General features: G+C 37.8%; 1 protein-coding gene across 2 annotated transcripts in view; it reads left to right on the top strand.

Annotated features, from left to right (window-relative positions):
- Positions 1-9,260, top strand: part of pav (pavarotti) — a 277,353-nt gene extending 268,093 nt beyond the window's left edge. For both annotated transcript variants that reach the window (XM_067145761.2, XM_067145760.2), the window contains one exon: positions 8,905-9,260. In XM_067145761.2, the coding sequence (XP_067001862.2) occupies positions 8,905-9,093 (189 nt within the window). In that variant the 3' untranslated portion in view covers positions 9,094-9,260. The remainder of the gene's footprint in view (positions 1-8,904) is intronic.
- The last annotated feature ends 4,652 nt before the right edge of the window (positions 9,261-13,912 follow it).

Genomic DNA, 13,912 nt, shown 5'->3' with positions numbered 1-13,912 from the left:
TATTCAGTTTATGCTCTAAATTATGTTGTTTTTTGGCTAAATCTTTAAATAGTTTGTCTTCAACTAGTTGATAGAAAAGTGTCCAGTGCACATTAGAAAGTAATTTTGTTGCTACATGGTGAGTCTCGTATAATTTGTGATTTAGGAATGGTATGGTGTTTTTTTTTCCCTATATAAGAATCTGAATTTGTCTTTCAACCAAATTTTATTAGTCTTATTTTGACTTTTGGTAGTTTGTGACGTGATCCGGTGTTTCTTTTTGTTGTTTCTTAGAAAGTTTTAATAACGAAATTCATAAGATCACTAATATTTTCAAGAAAATGGTGTAAAAATGGCATTCAAAACCAATAATAACAGTACACACATTCTACATAACATGTCACACATCAACAAGGTCAATAGGAATGCAAAATCAGGTGTTTACAGGCTCAAATGTAACTCCTGCACTAATATTTCTTATGCGGGGCAAACTGGAAGAAGTTTTACTTTAAAGATATTTGGAACACATCAACGCAGTCAAATATAATAATTTTCACTAGCCAACATGATTTTCCGGTAAAATAGAAAATATGTAATTCTTATGGAAATCGTTGCCCTGATTCCGAAAATGATGGTTTTTTTTTTTTTCTTATCACGTCTAGTTTTGACGCAATTCAGTGTTTTAATATCTGCATGAATTCGTAAGATGTAATGTTGAGAGATGTCCTCACGCAACCTTTTTTAGAATAGAATTATGTGATTTGATTTGTTATTGTTTGCATTTTATTATAGGTTTATTGCTGACTAAATTTTCATTTTGTAGTTGGGGGTTTCCTGGTAAATTCATAACAAACTCCTCCAGATACGCAACAGACCACGAGGTAGGTAGGATTGAAGATAAGACAGTTGAGCATTTGTCTTTCATCTTAGACCACTTGAATAAACAGACAAGTTAAAAGCCCCAGCCCTTATGCAATATTTATGATGGACTGATAAAGCAGTTTCCTTTCGAAGATAACAGTCCGAAAGTATTATACTCAAGAAGATGAACTTGTATTTTGTACGGATGTTTTTATTGACTCTTCCACAAGAAGTTTAAAGGCTGTTTTGCTTCATAATACAAACGTTTTGGCATCCGTACCACTTGCACACTCCACCTTGAAGTTGGTGCTTGAAAAAATTAAATATCACGAGCATGGGTGGCAAATTTGCAGTGATTTAAAGATAATTGGATTGTTGCTGGGACAACAAAAAGGTTATACAAAATTTCCCTGTTTCCTATGCAAATGGAATAGCAGGGCACTGGATAAACATAGGGATACAGTGAATTGGCCAGAAAGGAAACATCTACAACCAGGATCCAAAAATGTCTTGAATGTAAGTCTTATTGACCATGAAAAAATTCTACTTCCGCCCTTGCACATCAAATTAGGATTGATGAAACAGTATATCAAGGCATTAGATAAAAGTAGCCTATGCTTCCAATATTTATCCACTAAATTTCCCCACATTATCAGATGCAAAAATCAAAGAAGGCGTATTTGATGGACCACAGAATCGTAAACTGATGAAGGATAAAAATTTCAGACACGATGACCAAAATTGAGAAAGAGGCATGGAACGCATTCAAAGATGTAGTGACTAAATTCCTTGGCAACATTAAGGACCCTCAATATAAAGAAATTGTAAAGAAAATGTTGGTAAAGTTTAAGGAACTCAGTTGTAATATGAGCCTTAAGCTTCATTTCTTAGCTTCGCATCTGGATTATTTCCCTCCAAATTTAGGAGCTGTCAGTGAAGAACAGGGTGAAAGGTTTCACCAGGATATCAAAGATGCAGAACGACGCTATCAGGGACGTTGGGATGTGAATATGATGGCCGATTACTGTTGGTCGATTGCACGAAGCGACCCTTCTAGAGATCATTCAAGAACTTCTAAAACCCAGAAATTCCACGGAAAATGGGAAAAGACGGAGGTGTGAATCTAACCTGCACATAATGTAAGTAATAAAACTATGAATGTTTACCATGTAATTTTTATTCAAGGTACAGTTATATTCATTTAAAAGCAACTGTACAGCCAAAACTAAATAGGTGCTTTATGCTTCAGTTTCACTTATCTCAATATACATTAAAAATATAATACAAACCATCTACATGCTTACAAAGCAGCATTTATGTGTATTTAACGCATGCAAAATATGATTAGGTATTGCAAGCTGAAATTTGCGTTAATATATCAAATTTAATCAATACTAAGTATCAACAGTTTTACGTAAGAACAAAATAACATTTTGTAAAATTGCCACTAAACCAGACGTGATATGCCAAAAATAATTTTCTTCTCGAATTCTGCGTTAAGAAATTCATAAAATCCACTTATTTTAGTTTTTAGCGCACAAAAATGTTTATTTTTTGCAGGCTAGTGTTTTCAGCTATCGGCCAACATATGGTCGATTACAATCATAAATTCATAAATATTGAACTAGACATGGACATTCTTGAAATGCCAACAAGGGCCCTCTGCTTAATATAACTGAGAGTTTTTATATACATCTGGACCAGTACTTTAATTCTAACTATAACCTTAACAAAATAATGGAAAAGTCTAATATTTATTTGGTTTATTAATTACCTATTTCAGAAAAAAAGAATTTAGCGGATCAAAATTCTTTCTTTAAGTTAATTAAAGGTCCTCCGCCGATACAATCACCATCATTCCCCCATCTGTCGGCTCCGCCTTAAGCCACTTCCCATTTCCCCGCCCCTCCCTTCGCACGCCACACGATCCACTGGATTGCTCCTCCCCTCGCCAACTTTCTTCCCATCCTATTCCATGCCATTCTCATTCCTCTAGTTGCACTCTACGGGTCAGGTCGTTCACATTGCGCACAAGGTGAGTACTCATTGTTTTCTTTCTTCGTTTTTCGCCATTCCCTTCCTTTAAAATATCTTGTGTTAATTCTAACTTTTTCATCATCAGGTTCTATCGGTTCCAACTTGGATTGGGAATTTTCCTCGCACCACACCAAGAATCCATTATATCATAAGAATGTCGTATGGTTTTATCTACATTTAATTTCTGTATCAGAAATATTGGACCTCAAGCAAGACAGACACCCTCTGCACCAATGTTCAACTTTCACTTCTCTACCTGAAGATGAACTTGAAATTTTGAACTCAATAGAAGTATCTGGACTTTGCATTCAACCGGCATTTTACACTTTTAAAGTGCAGTTTTAGAGTATTCATTAACAAGGGCATATTTTAATCATCACTGTAAAAAAAAATAATAATGGTTCATGTTTGTGGGTTACTGTAGTCACGTCCTAGTTCGTGAACCATGGGCAACGGCTGAGTGGCCTAGTAAGTGGTCCTGAGAGTCGGGATACCAGTTGCTATGGAATGGGAGTGGCCATCTCAGACATGTTCTGAGTCGTGGCCCTCCTTGTGCTCAGGCGGCTAGGACTACACAATTCACCGGTGGTCCATAACCCGTTAGAGGAGAGATCCTCACTTGGACTATGTGCAAGTAGGGCAGCATCCTGCTTCATGAATTTACCGAGCTCAGAACACTTTAAGCAAGCCTCGGACCTATGGGAGTAATGGAGTCCCACTCCCATTTGACAGGCGAGGGACTCCTTGGAAACAACTTGGCGAACGAAATGGAATTCGATGGGGAGCTATCAATATTAATGGGGCTTATGGAAGAAAGAAGGTAGAACTTGCTGAGTCAGCAAAGAGGATGCATCTGGATGTGCTAGGAGTAAGTGATATTCGGGTAAGGGGAGATAATGAGGAAGAGATAGGAGATTATAAAGTGTACTTGACGGGTGTTAGAAAGGGAAGGGCAGAGTCTGGGGTAGGGCTCTTTATCAGGAATACCATTGCACGCAACATAGTTTCTGTTAGGCACGTAAGTGAGCGAATGATGTGGGTAGATTTGTCAGTGGGAGGAATTAGGACAAGAATTGTGTCCGTGTATTCACCATGTGAGGGTGCAGATGAGGATGAAGTTGACAAGTTTTATGAAGCATTGAGTGACATCGTGGTCAGGAACGGCAGCAAGGATAGAATAGTGCTAATGGGTGATTTCAATGCGCGAGTTGGGAATAGAACTGAAGGATACGAAAGGGTGATTGGTAAATGTGGGGAAGATATGGAAGCTAATGGGAATGGGAAGCGTTTGCTTGACTTCTGTGCTAGTATGGGTTTAGCTGTTACGAATACATTCTTCAAGCATAAGGCTATTCACCGCTACACATGGGAGGCTAGGGGTACCAGATCCATAATAGACTATATCTTAACAGACTTTGAATTCAGGAAATCTTTTAGGAATGTACGAGTTATTCGGGGATTTTTCGATGATACAGACCATTATCTGATCTGTAGTGAACTAAGTATCTCTAGGCCTAGGGTAGAGAAAGTGAAATCTGTCTGCAAACGAATAAGGGTAGAAAATCTCCAGGACGAGGAAATTAGACAGAAGTACATGGATATGATTAGTGAGAAGTTTCGAACAGTAGACAGTAAGCAGGTTCAGGATATATAAAGTGAATGGGTGGCATACAGGGATGCTGTAGTAGAAACAGCAAGGGAATACCTAGGAACAACTGTGTGTAAAGATGGGAAAAGGCGAACATCTTGGTGGAATGATGAAGTGAGAGCAGCCTGTAAACGTAAAAAGAAGGCTTATCAGAAATGGCTCCAAACAAGGGCCGAGGCAGACAGGGATTTGTACGTAGATGAAAGAAACAGAGCGAAACAAATAGTTGTAGAATCCAAAAAGAAGTCATGGGAAGATTTTGGTAATAACCTGAAAAGGCTAGGTCAAGCAGCAGGGAAACCTTTCTGGACAGTAATAAAGATTCTTAGGAAGGGAGGGAAAAAGGAAATGAACAGTGTTTTGAGTAATTCAGGTGAACTCATAACAGATCCCAGGGAATCACTGGAGAGGTGGAGGGAATATTTTGAACATCTTCTCAATGTAAAAGGAAATCATCATGGTGGTGTTGCAAACAGTCAAGCTCATGGGGAGGAGGAAAATGATGTTGGTGAAATTATGCTTGAGGAAGTGGAAAGGATAGTAAATAAACTCCATTGTCATAAGGCAGCAGGAATAGATGAAATTAGACCTGAAATGGTGAAGTATAGTAGGAAGGCAGGGATGAAATGGCTTCATAGAGTAGTCAAATTAGCGTGGAGTGTTGGTAAGGTACCTTCAGATTGGACAAAAGCAGTAATTGCACCTATCTATAAGCAAGGGAACAGGAAGGATTGCAACAACTATCGAGGTATCTCATTGATTAGTATACCAGGCAAAGTATTCACAGTCATCTTGGAAGGGAGGGTGCGATCAGTCGTTGAGAGGAAGTTGGATGAAAACCAGTGTGGTTTCAGACCACAGAGAGGCTGTCAGGATCAGATTTTCAGTATGCGCCAGGTAATTGAAAAATGCTACGAGAGGAATAGGCAGTTGTGTTTATGTTTCGTAGATCTAGAGAAAGCATATGACAGGGTACCGAGGGAAAAGATGTTCGCTATACTGGGGGACTATGGAATTAAAGGTAGATAATTAAAATCAATCAAAGGCATTTTTGTTGACAATTGGGCTTCAGTGAGAATTGATGGTAGAATGAGTTCATGGTTCAGGGTACTTACAGGAGTTAGACAAGGCTGTAATCTTTCACCTTTGCTGTTTGTAGTTTATATGGATCATATGCTGAAAGGTATAAAATGGCAGGGAGGGATTCAGTTAGGTGGAAATGTAGTAAGCCGCCTGGCCTATGCTGACGACTTGGTCTTAATGGCAGACTGTGCCGAAAGCCTGCAGTCTAACATCTTGGAACTTGAAAATAGGTGCAATGAGTGTGGTATGAAAATTAGCTTCTCGAAGACTAAATTGATGTCAGTAGGTAAGAAATCCAACAGAATTGAATGTCAGATTGGTGATACAAAGCTAGAACAGGTCGATAATTTCAAGTATTTAGGTTGTGTGTTTTCCCAGGATGGTAATATACTAAGTGAGATTGAATCAAGGTGTAGTAAAGCTAATGCAGTGAGCTCGCAGTTGCGATCAGCAGTATTCTGTAAGAAGGAAGTCAGCTCCCAGACGAAACTGTCTTTACATCGGTCTGTTTTCAGACCAACTTTGCTTTATGGGAGCGAAAGCTGGGTGGACTCAGGATATCTTATTCATAAGTTAGAAGTAACAGACATGAAAGTAGCAAGAATGATTGCTGGTACAAACAGGTGGGAGCAATGGCAGGAGGGAACTCGGAATGAGGAGATAAAGGCTAATTTAGGAATGAACTCGATGGATGAAGCTGTACGCATAAACCGGCTTCGGTGGTGGGGTCATGTGAGGCGAATGGAGGAGGATAGGTTACCTAGGAGAATAATGCTGTTATGGAGGGTAACAGAAGTAGAGGGAGACCAAGACGACGATGGTTAGACTCTGTTTCTAACAATTTAAAGATAAGAGGTATAGAACTAAATGAGGCCACAACACTAGTTGCAAATCGAGGATTGTGGCGACGTTTAGTAAATTCTCAGAGGCTTGCAGACTGAACGCTGAAAGGCATAACAGTCTATAATGATAATGTAATGTAATGTATGTAATGTAAAAAAATAGCGTGATACTGTTCCTACAGTAATTGTAATTGATGTAAAATTTTATTTGTCTTTGATCAGTACAACATTATTTTATTTATAACATTTCATCACTCCACCATTTTATATGTACATTACTGCATCACATACACAGTTCATTCCTTTATTTCCACAATGTAATTTTGTCTTAGTACTTCGGCAAATCCATAAGTGTATCTTAGTTAGGCTGATTATGACCCACATAGTGTCGAAAGTAGTCCCTTGTTAACATATTGTAATGTATTCATAGACATTGCAATTATTGCACAGTATTGAGTAGGTGGAATAAACTTTGTAAATTATATGTAATCTTAATTCAATAGGAACCAATAATGAAATTCATAACCTTGAATTGGAGGTATGGCTAGAAAACAAGGAGACTGATGTTCTAAACATTACTGTTCAAGAAAAATGAAACATTTTCACTGACCTTTGCAACTTAGATGTGCAAAGATGACTGGCACATGGATTGTCCCTTATCTCTTCCATCCCTTCTGTAAATATACTGTATACACTAGCACCATCAGATTCCATCAATGAATTGAATGTTTTTGTAACAGATTTTTCAAGTTTTCCAAGGGATTTCACATTAATATGTTCCTTCACTTTAATGCAAAACACTGTTCAGTTAGAGGTCAGGATGTAGTAGTCTTCAAACAATGATTACTAACAAACTGTCAATACCATGTGTTAGGATATATGGGAGTAGATAGGAGAGCACAGGCCAATACACTACCATACTTAGTGTTGGCAAACCACAGGGATTTGGTAATAAAATCAGTTGATTATTTTCTAGGTGTACTTGATATAAAGCAGTTTATCTTGGTCCTAGCTGCTTGTGTGGATCAATGGTAGTGTCAGCCTCAGGATCCCAAGATAGCGGATTCAAACCCGGCAGAGGTAGTCGTATTTGTGAGGGGCGGTAGAAAGTCCATTCAACACACCATGTCGTACGATGTCGGCATGTAAAAGATCTCTGGTGACACATTTAGTGTTCACCCGACAAAATTAATTAAAACTCAGCTGTAGACGCTCGAGAGTTTGGGTTTACTTGGTCTGCAGGCCTAGAGTAAAGCGGAACATCAAAATTGACAAGCAGACAGCCGGATGTCAGATTGAAATGCCTGCGCACAGTAGCTGAGGCCATATGATTATGATTATTATTATTATCTACAATAAAGGGAAATTTGATTCATCCACCTTTTTTCAATACATAGTATGTTAATATAATCACACATTTTTTATTCAGTACCGGTTTCGGTGTCTATGGACACCATCATCAGCACTTGCTCCTTGCCACTCTCCACGCATACATCAGGCCATTCGAGGTTCTGAATTGGATCGAGAACTTTCTGGCCATATTATCACTTTCTCTTTGCCTGCAATATGATCCACTTCTTTTGAGTACCCCATAAATGACGGCTTCTTTTTATGAGTTGATGTTACAAATCACCATCAAACCTACATATGTTACTTTATTATCAATACTCAGTGGAAGGACTGCATCGTATGTCAGTTTTTAAATGTCCACGTTTTATTTTCACCTAGTGTTTAGCGGTGCTACGCTTGACCATTCCAAAGTGATAAAGTCTTTAAACATTTGTTAATATATTCCCTTTCATTTTATACTTTGACCCACAAGCACATTACTTGTTTATATTCTTTTAAGCATTGTATTTTTACTTCGTCCTATTAATGTTACTTATTACTAAGGGTCTATTATATGTACTACATATTTGTATATCGTCGCTGCCGGGAAAAAACCTCCTATGTGAAATATTTTAGCTTAGAACTTTGGCCGGTGAGGTTCTGTCATCTAAGGTGCAATATTGTGTGAATACGGTCAAGGCATTCTCGCTCTTCATAATTTATGTGCTGCGGGTCAGTATATCTCCAAAAATATTATCACATAGGAGGTTTTGTCCCGGCAATGACGATATCTTTGTTCATGCAACCTGTTTCAGTTGATGATGGTGTCCATAGACACCGAATCTGGTACTGAATAAAAAATGTTCTGATTATATTAAAAAATTACTATGTATTTAAAAAAGGTGGATCAATCAAATTTCCCTTTATTGTATGTTATCTCCTTTCAATACACAACAGATATGAAGTTTTTAATGTTGAATTATTATCATCATCATCTTGGTCCTATCCTTGTCTTCATAACATTCAACATGTTTGTATAAACTGAACGAAGACAGTTCATGAATTCTGAACTCCTATTTGTTTTAATCTCAGTTTCTGTTTCAAAATGTTATGTTCTTTCTATAGGCTGATGTGGTGCAGACAACTGGAGGTGGTGCGCAAGTAATCTTCAATGAAATGGAGACATTGAGACAACAATCGCCTACTTCGTCTCCACCAAGAAAACGGACTGCTAAAACAAACAGTACTGATTCAGATATTAAAGCCTCTTGTGCTATTTCTATAGAAGGTCATGGAAAGAAACCTCGTCTGTAGATTTTGTAACAAATGTAATTCAGATTTTATTGTAGGTAATTTTGTATTTTGTAGTTCTTTTCTCCCTTTCGCTAGTGGTTGATGGTGCTGTACGTAATGCATAAGCTTTTGAGAAAAGGCTTTAATTCCGGTCCATTTGTAAGTGAAACGCTTTATACACTATATTCAGTATGTAAATAAAGTATATTTTTTAAAATCTGTTTTGTTTTCTTTTTGTTAACAGGTTTGAATTTACAGTTGGCTATATGAAAGTAACATAACAAGCTTGTATAAAATTGTAGCTATCATTGGGTGTCAGGAGAGGGGTGAGATGAATAGCTGATCATTTATCATCTCTAAAATCAACGTGTAGAAAATATTAATGAAAAATGAAAATCCACAGCCTGTTTCCAGTCATTTGACCGGATCTGGAATGGAATTTATCAGAAATACCTCATATTACTTTGTACTGACGTTGGAATAGTCATTAAATAGCTATACTTGAAAACTGAATCTTATACTGCTCACAGTCTATAGCTCAGAAATAAATGGAATTGGGATGAATACTTATGAGTAGTAATAATATTATACCAGATATGGAAAAGATTAGTCTATCTATTAGAAAGGAAGGACTTTGATTGTTGTTTGAAGTTCGCTGCAATGATCCAGTGCAAAAGTACGAGTCAGGTAAGCAATGAGTCTTTCTATTATACTAAATTTAACACAAGTAGGAACATCTGTTTGAAAATAACAGAGGCCCAGTCTGATCTTGGCTGATGACCTTGATGTCAGGCCCATTAAAACATCACAATCATTATCTCTGCCCGATCTCATAAATCTACTTCCCTCTTTTTTTCTGGAAGTGTTTGTGCTGGGGTTAGTTTGTTTTGGTACATATTAGAAACTTAATTGGCATGTTTCAGTAAGCTAGTTCTTTGAATTTGTTATTCTAAATTGTACCAGTAGCAGCTTGTATTAACTGAGTGATTCCTTAATTTGTATTATTCTGCATGCACCTGCAATGTGTGTCAATTAGCCAATAATGTTTGTCATGGTGATCAAAAACTGAAATGGTATAGAGGGTGGAAGGTAAATGATGCACCAAATTAACACAAGTTTCAGTTCTGAAACTTGCACCGTTCTCAAAGAAAGGTGTGTTTTAGGATTTGCAAAAATTGCAATATGGCAGCCAACAGTAGCTACTGATGAGGCTGCTGGGGTATGTGGCAAGTGTTTAAACCAGTTATGCCCTGATGGTATATCTTCAAGGTAAAGTGTCTGCTGTCATAAAAAATAATAACATACAGTACATAACATCTTTCCAGAGGAACTACAAGCACCAGTATATTGACAGAGTTGTGTGACTGTACAGTATAAGAAAATACACAACTAAAAGGTCCACCATAGTCAGTGTACAGTACAATATGTCTGACAGAAATTTTAAGAAGTAAGATATAAAAAGTATATGTTTTAACCCCTTTGGGCCTCTTTCAGTCTTAGAAAAGCAAAGTATAAAGTTAAAAAACAAGCATATGACATTAACACTAAAAAAAAAAACAACATTAAAAGGATTCCACAAAAAGTTATTCTTGAAATTCCAGTAACCAAAAATATAATTGAATAGCTCGTTGTTGAAAGGCACCAAGTCCAATTTTTAGTTTTGAGATAAACACAAAAAAAATAAAAAAATTTCTTCTTTTATTGTAATATGAGACATAATTGGATGGTGTTATGCATGACTTGACCAAGCGCCAAATTGTCATTTTGAGATATTGACGTGAACGCATTTATTAGCATATAAATTTGAATCTTCAGTGAATTGGCAGATTTCTTTCATCATAAGCAGGACTAAGGTCAGTTCTATTTACAGACCAATCACCAACTGCATAGCAAGTCATTAAGTGTCTGATTATCCATAAAATGTTGCTTAGTCAATTTTAACTTTCTGAAGTAATTCATTCTTTCTATTTCGCATCAACTGACCAAGTGACAATTTTGTCCCTTGGTCATGCGATGCATATTAATGTTACGTTTTACATTGGGGATTGTCACTACGAAAAGGTAATAACCTAGGTAAACAGACGTATAAACGGTTTTATGAGTAATGTTAAACAAAACTTCTGTTTAATATTCTACAATACCATTACCATACATACAGAGAAACATATTATCCATACTACATACTAACATTTTACAGATGGGTTTCACTTATGCCGGTCTATCTTCTTGATATCACTAATAACAGAAATTGAAATAAACTTCAGAATGTTCAGTCTGACACAGGAATGGGAAGTATCATCAGCTTCATCTTAGTTTCATCTTCAACAATGAAATAAAGTTGCTGGCAATCGAGTCCATCAATATCGTCTTCAATACCTGGATGACTGCAGAGTTTATGGTAAAAATCAGTGGCATCTTTTGGAATAAGTGACATCAAAGAGCATATGTCGCTGAGCTTTGCTTCTGAAATGGGTTTTCCATTTGGCCAAAGAGGTGTTAACACATTGCTAAAATATTGGGTCACGCCATTTTGTGAAGGACGACCAACAGCTTTCTTCTTCTGAATGTGTATTTCAACTGGCTGTCCTTTATATTCCTGTTTGAAGATGATGCTAAATGGTTTGTCTTTATGTAGCTCTATCTCTTTTACTTTCAGCCAGTTTATCTTCTCTCTCAAATTATTTGTCTTCCGATTCACGGTTTGTTTCTCAAGTAAATCTGTACTTTTAAAATCCTCAGACTTCATTCTGTGAACAACTAAGGGATTCCTCTTCCTACACAATTTCATCACATTGATGTTGTCCTCTGCTGTATACAACCTTTGCTGATGTTTCAGTGCACACTCTATGTCCCTGAAATCACTGTCATTGGGGAGAAAGCTGTGTCCTGGAACAAGGAAACGTTAAGTGATTTTTTTCACTGTGGGATGCTGTTCTAAGATAGCTTTTAACATCAAAACCATTTTTATGTTTCGGTTCTGTCCTCCACGGGAATCTGACCACAAGATGACTTCTTCAACAGCTGGTAGCTGTTCCATTAAATATTTCATCAGGCATGAGGATACCTCCTGTGACCCTCGGCCTGCCTCACCCTCTAACCAGACATAGCTGTGTCCTCTTTCATCCTTACCGCTACGTATTCCTAAGTTATAAAGCCATAACTGCCTTTTATAAAAGACTGTATTTGTAGGAATTCTAGGCAATGGCAAGCTTTTCTCTAGGTCAAAGCAAAGAACTTCCAGGGTGCCATCTTGTTTTGCCTTCGACATGTCCGATGATCTCATCTTGCGCAGTTTTGGCTTGTTCAAGATGATTTTTTTTTTTTGATCTGAACTTCCAAGGTGTCACAAACATTACATGTGTCCTTTTTCAGTGGTTTCCTTTTAATATTGAACTTCGTGATGAATATCTTCTTATAACTTGCTTTTGATACAGGATTTGAAACCTCGTCCTTGTACATATCATACATGACATTGACCGCTATTTCAGGGGGAAGAAATTCTGCTTGTGTCTCGCTTCTCCTATAGTGAGATTTGTAACGTGGAAACTTCTTTATGTGGTCTATGACTTCTTTCAGTTTTTCAGGGAGTTTATTCCTTCCACCAGCCAATCCACGACGATCCACAGTGCCCCTTGGTGATTGTATCTTCTTAATTGCCAGATGAACCTTTCCTCTGGAGATCCTCAATGTTTGTAAGAAGAAACTTTTGCATACTTTGACACCGCGGATGGTATAAGTTCTTGTGGCTGTTCTTTTGTTGGGGTCCTTCACTCTCTTCCGTTTGACATCTTTTGTTGTTACCATGGCACAAATAAGAGCTGTTTGTGCATCATGTGATGTAGTACTATAGAAGTTTTTAAACTCTTCTTTCAATGCATCAATTCCTATCTTGTTCAGACATTTACATGAACAAATGTATTCTCTAAATTCTTTGGGGTCTTTAAGATTTCCCCGCTGTGTGATATAGGTTTCATTTTGAACACATTTCATCTTCCTAATTTTTCGATTCTGAAACGGATATTTTCTTTTCCGACCTTTTCTTGGCCTCCCTTCTTCCAGAGAATCGTTGTTTCGAGCTTCCAATATCTGAGATGCTTCATTCATCGGCTGAGGAGTTGAACAATGGGTCTGGCTAGCTGCATAATTAGAGATGTTGGAGCCTAAAACAACTTGTTCATTAGTAACATTACTATCATCGGATCTAACATCTGTATGGGAATGAGAGAAGTGATGTTCGTCCAGTAATACAGGAACGGACTGCTGCTGATCGTCAGACTGTGAATTACTATATTGTGGAGTAAGAATGTATTTCTTCCTAGAAATGGTTCATGTTTGTGGGTTACTGTAGTCACGTCCTAGTTCGTGAACCATGGGCAACAGCTGAGTGGCCTAGTGAGTGGTCCTGAGAGTCTAGATACCAGTTGCTATGGAATGGGAGTGGTCATCTCAGACATATTCAGAGTCATGGCCCTCCTTGTGCTCAGGCGGCTAGGACTATACAATTCACCGGTGGTCCATAACCCGTTAGAGGAGAGATCCTCACTTGGACTGTGTGAAAGTAGGGCAGCATCCTGCTTCATGAATTTACCAAGCTCAGAACATTTTAAGCAAGCCTCGGACCTATGGGAGTAACGAGTCCCGCTCCCATTTGACAGGCGAGAGACTCCTTGGAAACAACTTGGCGAACGAAATGGAATTCGATGGGGAGCTATCAATATTAATGGGGCTTATGGAAGGAAGAAAGTAGAACTGGCTGAGTCAGCAAAGAGGATGCATTTGGATGTGCTAGGAGTAAGTTATATTCGGGTACGGTGAGATAATAAGGAAGAGATAGAAGATT

The sequence above is a fragment of the Anabrus simplex genome, chromosome 4 (genome assembly GCF_040414725.1).
Source record: "Anabrus simplex isolate iqAnaSimp1 chromosome 4, ASM4041472v1, whole genome shotgun sequence".
Classification (NCBI taxonomy): Eukaryota; Metazoa; Arthropoda; class Insecta; order Orthoptera; family Tettigoniidae; genus Anabrus; species Anabrus simplex.
The sequence above is the reverse complement of the archived record's forward strand: the minus strand, read 5'-3'. Positions and strand labels throughout refer to the sequence as shown.